Source organism: Harpia harpyja, chromosome 6 (assembly GCF_026419915.1).
Source record: "Harpia harpyja isolate bHarHar1 chromosome 6, bHarHar1 primary haplotype, whole genome shotgun sequence".
Taxonomy (NCBI): Eukaryota; Metazoa; Chordata; class Aves; order Accipitriformes; family Accipitridae; genus Harpia; species Harpia harpyja.
In genome coordinates, this window is record NC_068945.1 from 47,369,300 (window position 1) to 47,385,810 (window position 16,511).

The 16,511-nt window shown below is 38.4% G+C and overlaps 1 protein-coding gene across 2 annotated transcripts in view; it reads right to left on the reverse strand.

Moving 5' to 3' along the window:
• Positions 1–16,511, reverse strand: part of GRM8 (glutamate metabotropic receptor 8) — a 364,871-nt gene that overhangs the window by 40,641 nt on the left and 307,719 nt on the right. For both annotated transcript variants that reach the window (XM_052790214.1, XM_052790213.1), the window contains exon 8: positions 10,751–11,686. In XM_052790214.1, coding sequence (XP_052646174.1) covers positions 10,751–11,686 — 936 coding nt within the window. The remainder of the gene's footprint in view (positions 1–10,750; positions 11,687–16,511) is intronic.

Below are 16,511 nucleotides of genomic sequence, written 5' to 3' on the forward strand. Positions count from 1 at the left end.
AGGCTATTTTTTGTACTGCTTCCAACTTGGCAGGAGCTAGCAAGTACAAGAAGTCTCACAAGACCATCCCAGAAAGAGTTCCAACCCAATTTCTAAACAGTGTTCTATTTGAAGATTTTCTATTTTTCTTAACAAAAGTGTAAAAGATAGCCGGAATTAACTTTCTATTACCCATAGATATATTTTTTTCCCAGTATGTGGGTTTATCATATAATTCTTAACTGAAAAAAAAAAAATCCCTCTTCCTGTGTACTTACAAACATATTGAATTCCATTTTTCAGTAAGTGATAAATTTGCTTACGTATACTTCCCATACAGTTTGTGTTACCAGTTGTCCTGGTTTCAGCTGGGATAGAGTTAATTTTCTTTCTAGTAGCTGGTATAGTGTTATGTTTTGGGTTCAGTATGAGAAGAATGTTGAAAACCCACTGATGTTTTCAGTTGTTGCTAAGTATTGTTTATACCAATTCAAGGATTTTTCAGCTTCTCATGCCCAGCCAGCAAGAAGGCTGGAGGGACACAAGAAGTTGGGAGGGGACACAGCCAGGGCAGCTGACCCAAACTGGCCAACAGAGTATTCCATACCATGTGATGTCATGCCCGGTATATAAACTGGGGGGAGTGGGGCTGGGGGGAACACTGCTCAGGAACTAACTGGGCATCAGTCGGTGAGTGGTGACCAATTGCATTGTGCATCACTTGTTTTGTATATTCCAATACTTCTATTATTATTATTGTCATTTTATTATTGTTATTGTCATTTTATTATTGTTATTATAATCATTATTAGTTTCTTCCTTTCTGTTCTATTAAACTGTTCTTATCTCAACCCACGAGTTTTACCTTTTTCCTTCTGATTCTCTCCCCCATCCCACTGTGGGGGGGGACAACGTGAGTGAGTGGCTGCGTGGTGCTCTAGTTGCTGGCTGGCGTTAAACCACGACACCACTAGTTTTGCTTCATCCAGATTAAATCAGCCTTTCTAATGCCCCAGGAACCTAAGATTTTATAAATGTCGTGGTTTAACCCCAGCCAGCAACTAAACACCACGCAGCTGCTCACTCACTCCCCCCCACCCAGTGGGATGGGGGAGAAAATCGGGAAAAGAAGCAAAACCCGTGGGTTGAGATAAGAACGGTTTAATAGAACAGAAAAGAAGAAACTAATAATGATAATGATAACACTAATAAAATGACAACAGAAATAATGAAAGGATTGGAATGTACAAATGATCCGCAGTGCAATTGCTCACCACCCGCCGACCGACACCCAGCCAGTCCCCGAGCGGCGAATCCCTGCCCCCCACTTTCCCGTTCCTATACTGGATGGGACGTCACATGGTATGGAATACCCCGTTGGCCAGTTTGGGTCAGGTGCCCTGGCTGTGTCCTGTGCCAACTTCTTGTGCTCCTCCAGCTTTCTCACTGGCTGGGCATGAGAAGCTGAAAAATCCTTGACATTAGTCTAAACACTACTGAGCAACAACTGAAAACATCAGTGTTATCAACATTCTTCGCTCTGAACTCAAAACATAGCACTGTACCAGCTACTAGGAAGACAGTTAACTCTATCCCAGCTGAAACCAGGACAATAAAATGCAAGTCACTTCATTGTTCTGAAGTGATGGCTGAAAGGAACAGGGTCCTGTCAGGCCACAGGGCAGCACTGGAGCTAGTCACTGAAAGATTCATTCATCAGTAACACATCAGCCTGCTCTGGTCTCAATCTGAGACCAGATTTCAGTCTGAAATGGAAACCTGAATGAGTTTGTAGGCTCATGAACTTCTGTGAGGATGAACTTTTTATTAGGCATCTGAGTCCAAAAATTGCTATGTATGCCTTCATTTTGAATGCAGAATAATGGATGGTAATGAATACAAAACAAGATGCAGGAGCTGCATTTGTCTCAATCCGTTTTTTTTATAAGGTCCCATGATGCAACACTTTATGTGCATCCCTTGAATACCCAAATCCGCTGTTGTTGCATACAAAGAATCTTGCAATTGGTCAAAAGAAATATGCTTGCTTTTAATGAACTGTTAAACTGTCTGTGGTCCTCTTCAGATGCAGTGTGGCTGGGCACCAGTTGCCAGTGCTTGACCATAAGGGCATGAAGCAGTTGAGAGCATGATTAAAATGTAAGATGTATTTCCCACTTTTTCTTTTTATGCAAAACCATCGGTGACTTGGATGCTGTCCTGTGCATAATAATGACATAGAGGACCCCATCTCACAGTTACACTTGTTGATGAAACACAATCTTGAAAGTTTATAGCATCTTAATACCAAAGAGCAATCTCTTAATGTGCAAATATCATCTAACACAACTGGAAGGCTTTCTGTTTAACTGCACTTGTTGAAGACAACCATATTTTTGGCATTGAATAAATCAGAGCCAAAAGATCAACATTTTTGTGAAGTGAAGCTGATTTCTAGAAATACAGTAGATAAGGCATAATTTTTTTTCCAGATTATCTCTATGAAACATTTGTGGTCTTTCACAGACTGCCATGTGTGATTACTGATTATTCTTTTCTAAAGTAGATGGAAATGGCAGAGTTATTTAGTTATCTGTGCTTCACAGAATAGTTTCTGCTTCTCGGTTAGAATTAGTTACTTATCACAGAAACCAGCAAGCAGCCAAAAAGGTCTATTTAAAGTTCTCTAGCACGCATTCCTTCTTCATATACCTGTTACCAACTCTCTGACATTCCTCAGGATGGAATAGGAAGCAGATCACAGGCAAATTTAATTTTTCTGGCAGCTCCTTCCTGGCTTTGGGAAAGAAGCTATCACTCATGACAGGGCCAGAAGCAAACATGTCAGACAAGCAAAATGCTGGTGTTTTCCATTATGTGACAGGTGCATATCTCTACAATGTACACAACTAGGTAGGCCAGCTCCATGCTCATACTGGAACAGACATGCAACCATGCAGAAAAGAACAGGGTATACAACCTTCAGGTGCACACACGAGCATCTCACTGAACTGAAAAAAATGGCTTTATATCTCATTAAATAATCCACTTCTTAGAGAAGCTGGCATTTTCTCTCTTTCTGGTACCTCCTAATAAACTTACAATGAAAATCAGTGCTCAGTGTACATACTTAAAATGCTAGTGGCTTAATTAATGTAAAAGTAAACAGAGAAATAAAATTGCAACCTAAAGACTGTAGGCATATCTTAAAACAATAAAGTTGAGTCTTTAAAATTACGTATGCACTAGCTTTGCACAAAGTCTTTCATTCAGCAAGAAGAACACTTGCTGAATTTTGGGTACACACTATGCTGAATAACAAAAAATCTAAACAGGGGCTAGGATTTTAAAAAGTAGCTGCATTCAGCCCTCCATAAGATTTCATTGAGTGGGTAGCACAGTCTGAAAGAAACCTTCCCCCTAGCTTTCATGCACTTTACCAGGCAGGTCACACCTACACATCATGAGCAGGCAGAAGCAGAGGGACCTTTTCTCTTCAGTCCAAGGGGGTTTCAGCAAAGCTTTGCAGACATATTTCACCTCAAAACAACTTGAAAGAACTTGGGAGCCTTACCTCTTTTTCCTCTACTCATTCATTTGTGGAGAAAAGCAGCTAAACAAGGGAGCAGATGACTACCCCACAAAGAATGCTATGATCTTAAATTATCAAAATGAGCCTGAACAACATCTAAGTGAACAGAGAGCTCAGGACACCTTCTGGCACAAAAGACTGACTTGATTGACTACAGTAATCCCTTCTGATTTCTTAGTTAATCTAATGCAGTTTAGATAATTACACTATAGTACAGTTTCATTTCTAAGAAAGTCAGTACTTGGCCTGAAAGCTGGTCAGAAATGTTTTGATAAATGTTTCTTTAAATGCAAGTCTGGCATTACAGTTACCAGTCAGTTCAGACATTTTGCAGTTTAAGAAAGTGGGAACAGTTTAAAAGTTATGAAATTATGCTCTTTCAATATCAAAACTGCTCTGCTTCCAAAATCCAATTTAAACTCAAAAAGATAGAAAAGGTTCAAACTGGAAAAAAGCTTTCTAAATGCCCACAATATTTTAAATGACCCAAGCTATCATTTTTGTTTCCCTTACTAGCTAATAAACTTTTTTCATAATTTTCACTTGTGATTCTAGTGGGAACAGAGAAGCTTTTCCTAAGAAACAACTTTTGGAATGGGTTCCCCCAAAGTGACTTTTGAAAGAAAAGAGGATCTCTATATTTAACTGGTTTCTCATTAGGGGTACCTTTTGCAGTTTACGCAGCCACACTGGAGAAGTATGACCACTGCTCTGTCCTCTTGCACCAGCTCATGGAAGGCTGGGGAGAGAAGAACAGGTTTGTGGGGCTGCTGCAACCGTTATTTGTTCATCCAATGGGTGGACCCAGCAACGTCCATGACCTGCACTGCACTGAATATCTTCACCAGCTGGAGGGAAACATGCTGTCTCAGGAATAAGCAAGGAAGGAGGAATTTCCCTTACAGAGGGAAAGGGAGCAGAGGAAGATTGGGCAATAAATTGCAATTCAGTTGTACTCTTCTTCACGTCTTTTTTGCCACTCTGCTTCTACAACAGAACAACAAAGTCCTAATTTCTGCTAAGGATTAGGTCACAAATCCTAGGAAATTATCAAATTTAGAAATAATTTAGCTCATGAAATATTTACGTTTTGAAAAACATGACATGAGAAAACATTATTAAAAGCTTCCCCTTTCTTAACATACAATTTCCAGTGAGAGGGAGGAATATTTCTATCAGACAATCTGGTGAATTTTATCTGATTTTCTGTGTTCCAAAATATGCAAAAATTCAAGTACTGATAATTTTGTTACAAACCTGCAGGTTGTCCCATATGTCAAAGATTATGAAAAAATAGCACAGAAATTGAGTTTTGAACAATGATAAACTGCTGAATGTGGGAAGTATCGCTTCAGCAGTATTCTAACTTTGTATCCCGTAATAATGAAAATCAGAAACTGTTCCAAATACCCCTCAGATTAATCCTCATGCTATGCACAGTGTTGGCACTAAAGATTCTAGTTTAATCAAGCCAAACATTATTCATAAAATGGAAGAAATACTAACATGATAAATTGTCTTTCTGGACTTTTTCCTGTGATGTGTACTGCATGGACTACCCGCAGAGCTAGATCTCTGAATATGATCAGGATTAGAAGAGAATGCTTTGAGGTGAAAAAAAGACTTAGTGCAGTCTGCTTCATTAACACAGCTTGAGGCATCATTAAGATGCTTTGTTTTCTTACAGTGACAGGAATATATTTGGCCAAGAATTCATAACATAAACACACACAAAAAAAGGTGATTTGTATAAATTTTTTAGAAATGTGGGGGAAGCAAAGGGTCTTTACCTGAATTGTCATTAGTAGTTCTTTTCTTTAAGCTAAAGAACATATCTGACTAGACTAATGGAACTACCTCTACCACTGAGAACTGAATATCTTCCTCTTGACAACTACAGCAGTAGTTTACAAGTCACATTAATATTGGGATACTCTTAGAATTGTTTCTAGCTTCTTTTAATGTTACTAACATCTGGGTATAAGATCCACATGATCAGTAAATCTAGGATGAAAACAGCTGGAATAGTAAGGTCATAAAGATAATAATTTATGGGAAGATTTTTACCATATATTACAGCTTGTTTTGCCTCTACTGCACCTATGAAAAGAGAAATAAAACTTGTCAGCATAATTGGAAATACGTTAAAATTTATCTGCCTTGTTAGATTACACCTTGCAATTGCTTCCGGTGGGAAGAGAAGGAAGAAATCATTCAGTGTTTTCCATGGTCCTTTTTCCTCAGCAGAAAGTGCAACCTCTTTTCTTTCACATGGGAAACAAGTATTCATCTTCTCATTCAAAACAGAGTATTTCCAGGTTAATGTAATAAATGATATCTTTATTATCTGTGAATGAACATGATTCATCCACCTGTCAAAACTGGTAAAAGGACGGAAATTTTAAAAGTTCAGTTTATCAAATAGGGACGTACTTTAGACAGCCATCTATCTTCAGCTGGTTTTTGTGCAGTCTTCCACTGTAACTTAATTTTACCCAGAGGTTCCTTAAACATCTGTTTTAATCACTCAGCTAAATTCAGTCTTTTTTCTGTGGCATTCCAGACATCATGACATTTCAGCCATCTCTATTCCAGATGAACCCGGTACTTCCAGTGTTTTGCCATGTTCATGTGCATGACATAGATGAAGGCTATATTCACAGAATGCTTTCTCACAGAATTTCACTCCTTTGCCTGTAAAGCACCTCACTGACTTTTACGCAAGTGTTAGAAAATTGGCGTTTTATGTTGTAGGGATACATTTTTCATTCAGTTCAATGACACAGTGGAATAATTTAACAATCTGTGGTGTGTTCCTTTTGTAAAACAGCAGCTATCAAAACAGGCTTGATCATAAATGGGCAAAATCATGAATTGGACAAAAAAAATCACACAGGACTTAAAGTCAATGCTCTTATTGTTCTCTGCAGAACATCTGTAGGAATGACAATCTAAAAATGGTGTGTTTAATAGCACAAGGGTTTTATATTCTGCTGCTTGAGATTAAGGACAAACAATAAACATGGACTTCCATAAGAGCCACCAAGCTTGGGTTGTGCTAGGAAGACAGTTAACTCTATCCCAGCTGAAACCAGGACACAAGGTTATTTTAACCTTTTGTTAATTGGCCATAGATACATACAATTTTAATTTCTTGAATATTATATAGTACTTTTCTCAATTTTGTATTAGTTTTAAACTTACACATAAACTGAGGTAATATATATAAGTAGAAACAGCATCTGTTATAAAGGACTGTTAAACATGTTACAAATGTCAAGACTATAAATCAACATATTCCCACTTGTCAAGTCTTGTCAAGTTACCTTAACTTTTACCGTATTTTCTCTTATGGATGTGTCACATCATGCAAATTCAGGCATTTAACTCAGCTGTATTAACCAGCTAGACAACCAATGTTCCTCATATGTACAGTGGAGAGAGAGGTTTCCCATCCTGAGCTTCACAGCAAGAACATATCAGCAAGATTCACAATCTGTCTGCAGAGAAGTACTTATGCTTATTTATATGCCCTTCATCACACATATTTGAAGTCTGACGGACACCAACACTCAATTTATGCACTTGTGCCAACTGTACAGGCTTATACTCCTCTAGGTTCTACCCAAAATCTCTTAGCATATTTACACTTTTGGGAATTGATCCCAAGGCCACTAAAAGTAAAGGTAACCTTTCCACAATGATCTATGAGTTTTGAATCTAGACACCTGTTTTTCACATTAACGGTCCTATTTTTTTGTTTAACAGTGGAAATACTTTGACAGTGAAATAAAAATAAAATAGAATCATAGAATCATAGAATCATTTCGGTTGGAAAAGACCTTCAAGATCATCGAGTCCAACCATTAACCATGCCCCCTAAACCATGTTCTGAAATACCCTGTCCACTCACTTTTTGAATATCTCTGGGGATGGTGACTCAACCACTTCCCTGGGCAGCCCATTCCAATGTTTGACAACCCTCTCAGTAAAAAAATTTTTCCTAATATCTAACCTAAATCTCCCTTGCCTCAACTTGAGGCCATTTCCTCTTGTCCTATCTCCAGACACCTGACAGAAGAGACCAACACCCACCTCACTACAACCCCCTTTCAGGTAGTTGTAGAGAGCGATAAGGTCTCCCCTCAGCCTCCTTTTCTCCAGACTGAACAACCCCAGTTCCCTCAGCTGCTCCTCATAAGACTTGTGCTCCAGGCCCCTCACCAACTTGGTTGCCCTTCTCTGGACACGCTCCAGCACCTCAATGTCTTTCCTGCAGTGAGGGGCCCAAAACTGAACACAGTACTTGAGGTGCGGCCTCACCAGTGCCGAGTACAGGGGAACAACAACCTCCCTGCTCCTGCTGGCCACACTGTTCCTGATAGAGGCCAGGATGCCGTTGGCCTTCTTGGTCACCTGGGCACACTGCTGGCTCATATTCAGCCGGCTAAAAGCTTCTCAATACATTTTCTACTTAATCTGTGTTCATGGAATAGTTAACCTCTGTTTCAAAAAATGCATAATGACTTCTGCTATTGTTGTAAGCACTACTGATGTTTAGGAAAACAGAAGTTCCTTAAAAAATTTCAGAGAAGTTTTAACTACTCTTTATTCAAACAGAAGTGTGTCTAAAGCTAGTAGTTCAATGAATTGCTAGTTGGAAGTACACCTGGCTTGTAATGAATGCTATGTTAGATTTTATTAGTGTCAACATTTCAAAAAAGGAACCACTGCTTTTAAATAGTACTTTAAGTTCCCCAGCTTATTGCTCTGTTCTCTCTGAACAAACTCAAGCCATAAAAAAAAATAATTTCAGGATTCTAAAATCAACTGCAAAGTGAGTAAGCACATAACAAAAGTCTGTTTAAGTTCATTTTCTCTTTCATTTCTTTCATCCTCAAAAAAGATCATAACACCGAATTTCAAATAAAGTATTCTATAATGTATTAGTTTGCTCTTAAAATGCTTCTTTTGGTGTTATGCATTAACTGAGAAATCTACAAGCAACTTTGAGTTTTTACGGCCAATGTACATATGTATGCACTAAGATATTACATTTTTGTCCTATGTAGGTGTCGTGGTTTAACCCCAGCCAGCAACTAAACATCACGCAGCCGCTCACTCACTCCCCCCCACCCAGTGGGATGGGGGAGAAAATCGGGAAAAGAAGCAAAACCCGTGGGTTGAGATAAGAATGGTTTAATAGAACAGAAAAAGAAGAAACTAATAATGATAATGATAACACTAATAAAATGACAACAGAAATAATGAAAGGATTGGAATGTACAAATGATCCGCAGTGCAATTGCTCACCACCCGCCGACCGACACCCAGCCAGTCCCCGAGCGGCGAATCCCTGCCCCCACTTCCCCGTTCCTATACTAGATGGGACGTCACATGGTATGGAATACCCCGTTGGCCAGTTTGGGTCAGGTGCCCTGGCTGTGTCCTGTGCCAACTTCTTGTGCCCCTCCAGCTTTCTCACTGGCTGGGCATGAGAAGCTGAAAAATCCTTGACATTAGTCTAAACACTACTGAGCAACAACTGAAAACATCAGTGTCTTATCAACATTCTTCACATACTGAACTCAAAACACAGCACTGTACCAGCTACTAGGAAGACAGTTAACTCTATCCCAGCTGAAACCAGGACAGTAGGTAAGCAATTTAATTGTATGAATATGCGAACTATTTTGATGATATCCATAAGACTCTGTGTGGAAACATGTTTTTATTTGCAGCAAAAAGTAGAAGCACTGTGAAAATAATTATTTGAATTACAGAGCTACTGTATTAGCATATTAATTTCTTTTTTTCCTCCTGAAAGTCGTTACCTAAAGACTAACAAATCATTTAGAAAAAAAGGCAACTAACAAGTGAAATTTAGTGTTAGAAGCTGTGTGATTTAGTATAATTTGTGTGTTCAGTCTTCGGTTTCATAAAAGAAATGCAAAGCAGGTGTTCATTAATCTTGTCTTTAAAGGTCAAAACCAAGTCATGCTTTACTACAAGCTAAGGTGAACCAATGGCGTAAATCAAAACTCACTGCAGAGTTGCCAGCCAAATAATATTTTCTGTGTTTCAATACTCAGAAATACATTTCTTTTGTTATAGGCACTTGCTGTAAAACTGACTGGCCCAAGTTTTTAAACCAAAAAGTACCACACATTTATACAATGAAGTATTTTTCTGACTTAAGCCTACACATACAAAAAAGTCGGAATTTAAATACAATCCACCTAAACATGCAAGAGGGCAAGAGTGCTCTCTAAACCAGACAGATGCCAAACCTTTGCAATTATAAGTGGACATGTTGACTTTTCCAATTAAATTAAAATGTATATTTTAAAACATTATAAAAAACACCTACTAGAAGAAAATGGCTCTTTCCTACCTAACTTGTCACTTTCATCACTATCACCTGGATAAAACCTCACACAGTCAACATTTTCCTCTGCCTTCCCATTAGAACTGAGAGAAGGAGAGTTGAATGTCTGACATGTTTTGCACTGCTCACTATGACTGGTATCAGGAAAGACCCATGCCAGTTGAACAAGGAATAACAGATATCCACGTATGCAACATTTAATTTCTCATTAAAAGATCAAGAAAATGTTTTCTTTTTGCTCTGAGATAATAATTGGTGAATTACACTTTATATGATTTTACATACACTTCATTCATTCTTCCTTTTTTTTTTTTTTTAAAGTTATATGTGTCAACCAGAGAGAAAAGTAATTCTTTTCATTCTGCCCAGGCATTCTTCTTCATTATTTTTGACAAATGTAAGTTGATCTTCTTAGACTTTTGAAATGCAACCATTTCTATCAGATCTGTGGATGATAACAAAGATTTATAGTGCTTCACGTAACAGGCAAGAGCATCACTGAAGGGTAATAATAAATGTTAGAAGAAACCGTCATTTAAGGATATATTGAGAAAATGTCAGTGTTGTTATGCCAGCCACACCACAATCACATTCAGTTTCTTGTGTTAAAATATAGGAAACCTACCTTTTGAATCATATATTTTATTATCTGTGAATTCTGAGAGTTTGTTTGCAATTATCATTCAGAATTACTCATTCATAAGAGTGAAAGTGTACTGTAGTGCTGTAAGTATTGCAAGATGAAAATAGAAAAAGGATAGTATTTGATTTGTAAAGTTATCATCACTTACCTTCTCTGCTGATTGGGCCGTACCAAAAAAGATTGGGATAAAAGCTAACCAAATTATGCAGGTTGTGTACATGGTAAATCCAATGGGTTTGGCTTCGTTGAAGGTCTCTGGAACCCCTCTTGTTTTAATAGCATAAACAGTGCATGTGACCATCAAGAGAATACTGTATCCAAGGGAACAAATGAGAGAAAGATCTGAAATGTCACATTTGAGAACTCCCCTGGCATTTTCTGGTTCAAGTGTCCTCTGCTCTCCATAGTCTACGATGGTATGTGGTGGATCGATAGCAAACCAGATGAAGACTCCAATAAGCTGCATGGATATGAGGCTGAAAGTGATCACCAGCTGGGAAGCTGGACTAATAAATTTGGGAGCTGTGACAGACTTTTTACCTTGTTCAAATATTCTGTGAATCCTGTTTGTTTTGGTAAGCAAGGCAGCATAGCTGAAACACATGCCAAGTCCTAAAAAGATCCTTCGAAACGAGCAGACCACTGTATCAGGAGTCGCGATCATTAAAAAAGTAATGGAGTAACAGAGAAAAATCCCAGTCAAGAGCACATAACTGAGCTCCCGTCCAGAGGCCCTGACGATCGGTGTGTCGTTGTACCGGACAAATGTCACAATCACAAAGGTGGTGGCAATTATACCAAGAATAGCTATGAAGACGGGCACGATGGCCCAAGGAGAATGCCACTCCAGTTTGATTATAGGGATAAGCTGGCAATCTGTACGGTTGGCGTTTGGTCTCTTATTAATGGGGCACAGTTCACAGTTGAATTCATCCACCTGGTAATGGTACCCCTCGCAGCGTTCACAGTGCCAGCAGCAGGGCACTCCCTTCACGGTTTTCTTTCTTTCCCCAGCTTTACAGGGCAGGCTGCAGACAGATGCTGGATGAGTGTGTTCTCTGTTAGCCCACTGCATGTCTTCTACCTGTGGGTATAAAAAATTAATGAGCCTTCTATTTTCCCCCATTTATAATACCCTAATCCTGGCCACAGGTTTGTCATAAATCACTACATGCTGACACTAGAAATACAGTTTACCATAATAAGAAACCTGTTTCTTTCCCTTGTATTGACTTTATAAAAGTGTTAAATGATTGTGTCCAATAAATCATTCATGCCACAGGCTTGATGAGTGTCATTAGTTTCTATTTACCTCTTTACTGCTGACCAAATTGACGTCTGTAAAGATATTTATTGACTCCAGGCTAGTTTAAAAGCAAAAAGCCCTCTACACAGTGCTTTAAAAGTTAATTACATGCAAATACAAATACCAGTATTTCTCAAACATTTAATTACAAAATAAGGCTATGTGAGTTTCAGACATGTTTCTGGTACAGTAAAGAAATAGATTAAAATCTCCCTGCATCAGCTCTGGCAGAACAAAGAGTGCCAGAAAAAAAAGATCTGTGATGCCACCTCTTCCATGAATGTCGATATTTTATACCTTTCCACTTTCTAAGTCTTGACATGCAAAAGAGTGTTTTGTTTACACTTCTAGAAGATAAAAATTATTATATACTGCTTTCTGAATAATAATGGGAAAAGATGTCATGGCTACTACTTTGGTCCTCCTGATTTAAGAAGTCCAAGGATCTTTTTGCAGTACAGAACAGATGCACACAATGCAGTCTTGTTTTGGAAATCCCAGATTTCTTCATGGCAGCGCATTAACAAAATACACTTTTTTCATCCACTTATCTATTCTTCCCGCATGCCCTCCAAATAAAATCTGAACTGGCAACTCATGAATTTAAAGCATTTCCTGCTTAAAATTATGACTCGGTTTGGTGCCAGCTCTCCTTAGCCCACCCTTAGTAAAACCGTGTTCTCCCAGAGGTCACACTGAGGGAACCAGAGCAGTGCGTGGAGCAAAGAGCTACTTGTGGGCACCAGAATCACTCTGTGTTGCTCCTATGCTCCACCTTTCATTCCTTTGTTAGGTGGTAAGCACTCAAGGACAAAGGACTTGCCTTGTTCTTGCCTATTAAGTACTTAGCACTTTTGATTCATTTGGAGGCTTTATTTATAAGTGCAACAGCAGTAACAAAACTTCACATGTCAGGAATGTTTTCAGTTCCTTCTGGAGGAGGACAGAATGAGGACAGCTTATCAAGAGGGATAATTTTGTCCTTAACAGTTTATTTTTCCAGCAATTTTTCAACAGATTTGAGAGAAAATCACAATGTAACGTTGCCGGCCTCATTTGCCTTCCTCAGAGAGCCGGAGCACCGGTTACAGCACTGCGCAGGGTGATTAAGGCAGCAACAAGCAGCCAGGCTCTTTGTCTCCTCTGTCCACTCTTCTGCACAGTAGGACTTTGATGTTATTCACCACTCAAAGGGGCAAACGAGAGACCACACAATAACAAGGAGACAAGAAACTCGCTCATACAACCAGCTCTGTGAATCCCCAGAGTCACTCAAGGACTTCAGTGGGGTTTGGATCGGTCCTGAACCTACAGAAGTTAACCATATTTTATATCAAGGACTGTGATAATTACACAAAATGCAGCATCTGGTGACTATCTAAAAGGAAATCATTTAAGTAATTAGCTTCCTAAAAACCAGAAGAATAATCCAGTTGCATGAAACAGCTTTAACAGAGCCCTAGCAGAACACTTGACACTCTAAGAAAATATTCACCTCTATTACCTCCTGGTTTTAATCACTGAAATTCTCAAAGCCTGCATAACCCCTACTGTTTCATCTACTAGACAAGAGAGAAAACATGTTATGATGAAACCAGTGTGATAGCAAAGATGTATTCTCCTTCACAGTGTTGTCAGGAGAATAAATACATCAAAGCTTGTGATTTAGTCAGATACCATGATAATGGGGGCAACAGGAGGCCATGGTCATTAATCCAGATCTGTGGATAAATTTGGGATGACTCAAGAAAGAACAGTATTGCATATTTGCCAGATTATAGCACACAATACAGAATCACCAGGAGAGTACACAACACCTCATCCAGCATAAACTTAGAATGGCATGGACAGGCAATATCTAATTTGGCAGAAAGCCTGACAGGATAAAGCTAAGGTGTCCATTTTTTTTTAACACATTTAAACTAGCAAAGTGAGTATATACCAGATCAGCATTTAATACCATGAGGCTACAGTGTTTCTTAGCTGCCATTAAGCATCCTAAAGTCACATTTACTGTATTGTGAATCCACAACTTAGGTACACAGAATTTCTTTGTGTCTTTCAGAGACCTTAATAAAAGCAAAAAGAAAAAAATATCCTTTTATTGTACAGCTACTTATGAATTTGTATACTTTTGTCTTGACGGTGCTTTAATTGACTAAAAACATGCTTAAAAACTCTTCCTGGTTGGCAAGACATTAGAGTGGCTCAGGTTACACATCCCAGTGGCAACAACTGATAATAAATTCCTATTTCTGAAGGTCACTGGTAAAGATTCGTACTATGTTTTTCATTCTAGTACATCTGACACATAAACTACACAAGATATAACTTCCAGCATGGCAATACAGGGTTATGAATGTTGGAGAACTCGTTGGCTAAACAAACTTGAGGGGGTTTTTTAATTAATTATGAATATAAACACTATTAGCTGTTAGCAATGGAACAATTCGAACAAGAATGGACTCTTAAAGCATAAAAACATTCTAAATCAATGTAGAGAATAACCAGACTGAATGGCTGTTACAGGTGCATTTTACAAGGTATACAAGTTATATCTTACCATCTGTCTTGTCTGGATTACTTTTTTTACACAAAACAGACAGTTACATTTAGGTTGACCTACATTTCTGAAAAAACATTGGCCAGTGTTTGAAATTGGAGAGCCCCTTTAAGATACTTGCAGATCTTAGAAAATTCTGGCATTGTAGGATTTTAACTCTGGAAGTGGGTGCAAAGATGGGATTCTTCCGTAAACCCAGCCATCCTGACAACTCAGTTTATAGCTACATTAACAAGCAACGTGGAATAGTCTGAGCCAATCTGTGGAGCAAAGGTGTTGGCTCTGAGGACTTGATGTTCACATTGGTCAGTATTTGAAATTAGAATCTGGGAAGGAAGGTTATATTGAACTAATTCTAACGTAGTTCAGTGGACTGAACACACAATAATGATTAAACAAGACTAGATGTCCTTCTGGAAAGCATCTTCTGTTTTCATTTCAGCCAAAAGCAATCCAGTTCACATAGCCTGAGACCCACTCCACAATGAGCAAGTGCGCTAAGTGGGAATAATTAGCAGATTCCTTTCAAAAGCAGACTCTTGACTGAAACCAAAATGCTAATGTGTGTACACCCTCAGACTGCTGCTTAGATGCTACTGTCATAGAGGCAGAGTAAAGGGCAGGGGAAACTATACCTCAGAGCAAGCACTGCTTGCTTTTATTACATCTGAACAGGTATGCTAAGGGTTTCTGTATCTGCAGCAATTAAAGACTGAAAAGTCATGCTACTTCTGGTCATTTTGTTCATTCCCAGCTATCCATAACCTGCAGCAGTCTTTGCCTGTAATGTATTTTTGAGTTATTATTTTGCATAATATAAATGTAATAAGGGAATCCAGTATAAGACATAATTACATCAATGGTCTTTAAGCCCTATCAGTTTTTCAGTCACTGAATGTATATACCAAAGGACCCAGCTTCTTGAACCTGTGCATAAGATTCACCCATGTGATTATTTTTCTATCCTTAAGTTATAGTACTATTGATCCCACTTCTTCTCTGAGATTAACTTTAGAAAAAAGGAAAGCAAAGGAGGATCATTTAGGAACAGAGACCGAGGGACATTGTATAATTTTCAGAACTGCTGAAATCCTGTAAAAGTCATAAACTTTAAAGGGAATTGCTGGTTCCTCAGCCTTTTTTGAAAATCATAGTTTTTTATGTAGACATAAACACTTAGCAGTGGAACTTTCAAAAGTGCCAAGGGGAACTTGTTCAATCCAGCTAATTAATTTAAATGGGAGCTAAGTGCCTTATCTGTTTAAGTGCTTTTGAAAATCCCACTATGCTTCCATCTGCAGTTTTCACGATCTCAATACTTCTGAAAACCTGCCCCAAAGTGATCTAGAAGTTCAAACGTTACAAAACTAACTTCAGGGGAGCTTAACTTTAGGTGCATAGTTTTAAACAAAATTCTCATGAGGGAAAGAAACTGACAAAGAAGCCAAAGACAGACAAAAGACAGACAGAAAAGAAGGGGGGGGTTGACATTGAAAAAGAATGAAAAAGTTCTGCATCTCTTCAGCCTTTACTGATCAAAATACCTGGGTCTACAGCACTCTTTATACTGCTCAGACCCTGCTAAGGCTGAGGGAGTCTCAGATTATTAAGTAGCCTTAGGTAAACATAGTTTCTAAAAGACTTATTTTGTCACCTTCATTTTCATGTGACATCTTCTAGCTGCTCTTCACTACAGTATGATACATGACAAGGCAAAGTTCATTGCTAAGTGCATCTGAATTCATCATCTAGGTCAGATGGACTGGAATAGCCTAGCTCTTGTATCTATTATTAATAATAGTTTAAACATTATTATTAATTTTATTTGACTATCTTCTCTGAATTTGGAAAGTGTCTGATAGATTGATGTGCTATCATGAAGTACCTCACATTTCCCTAAGATGAGTTTCCATTTTCTACTATTCCAATACTTACCGGAGTGAAAACATCAGAAAGAGTATGACAGCACATCTGTAAGACACATACTCATTTTCTATGAAATGCATCATGATACAAAAAGAGAATGGCTTCATTGCTATT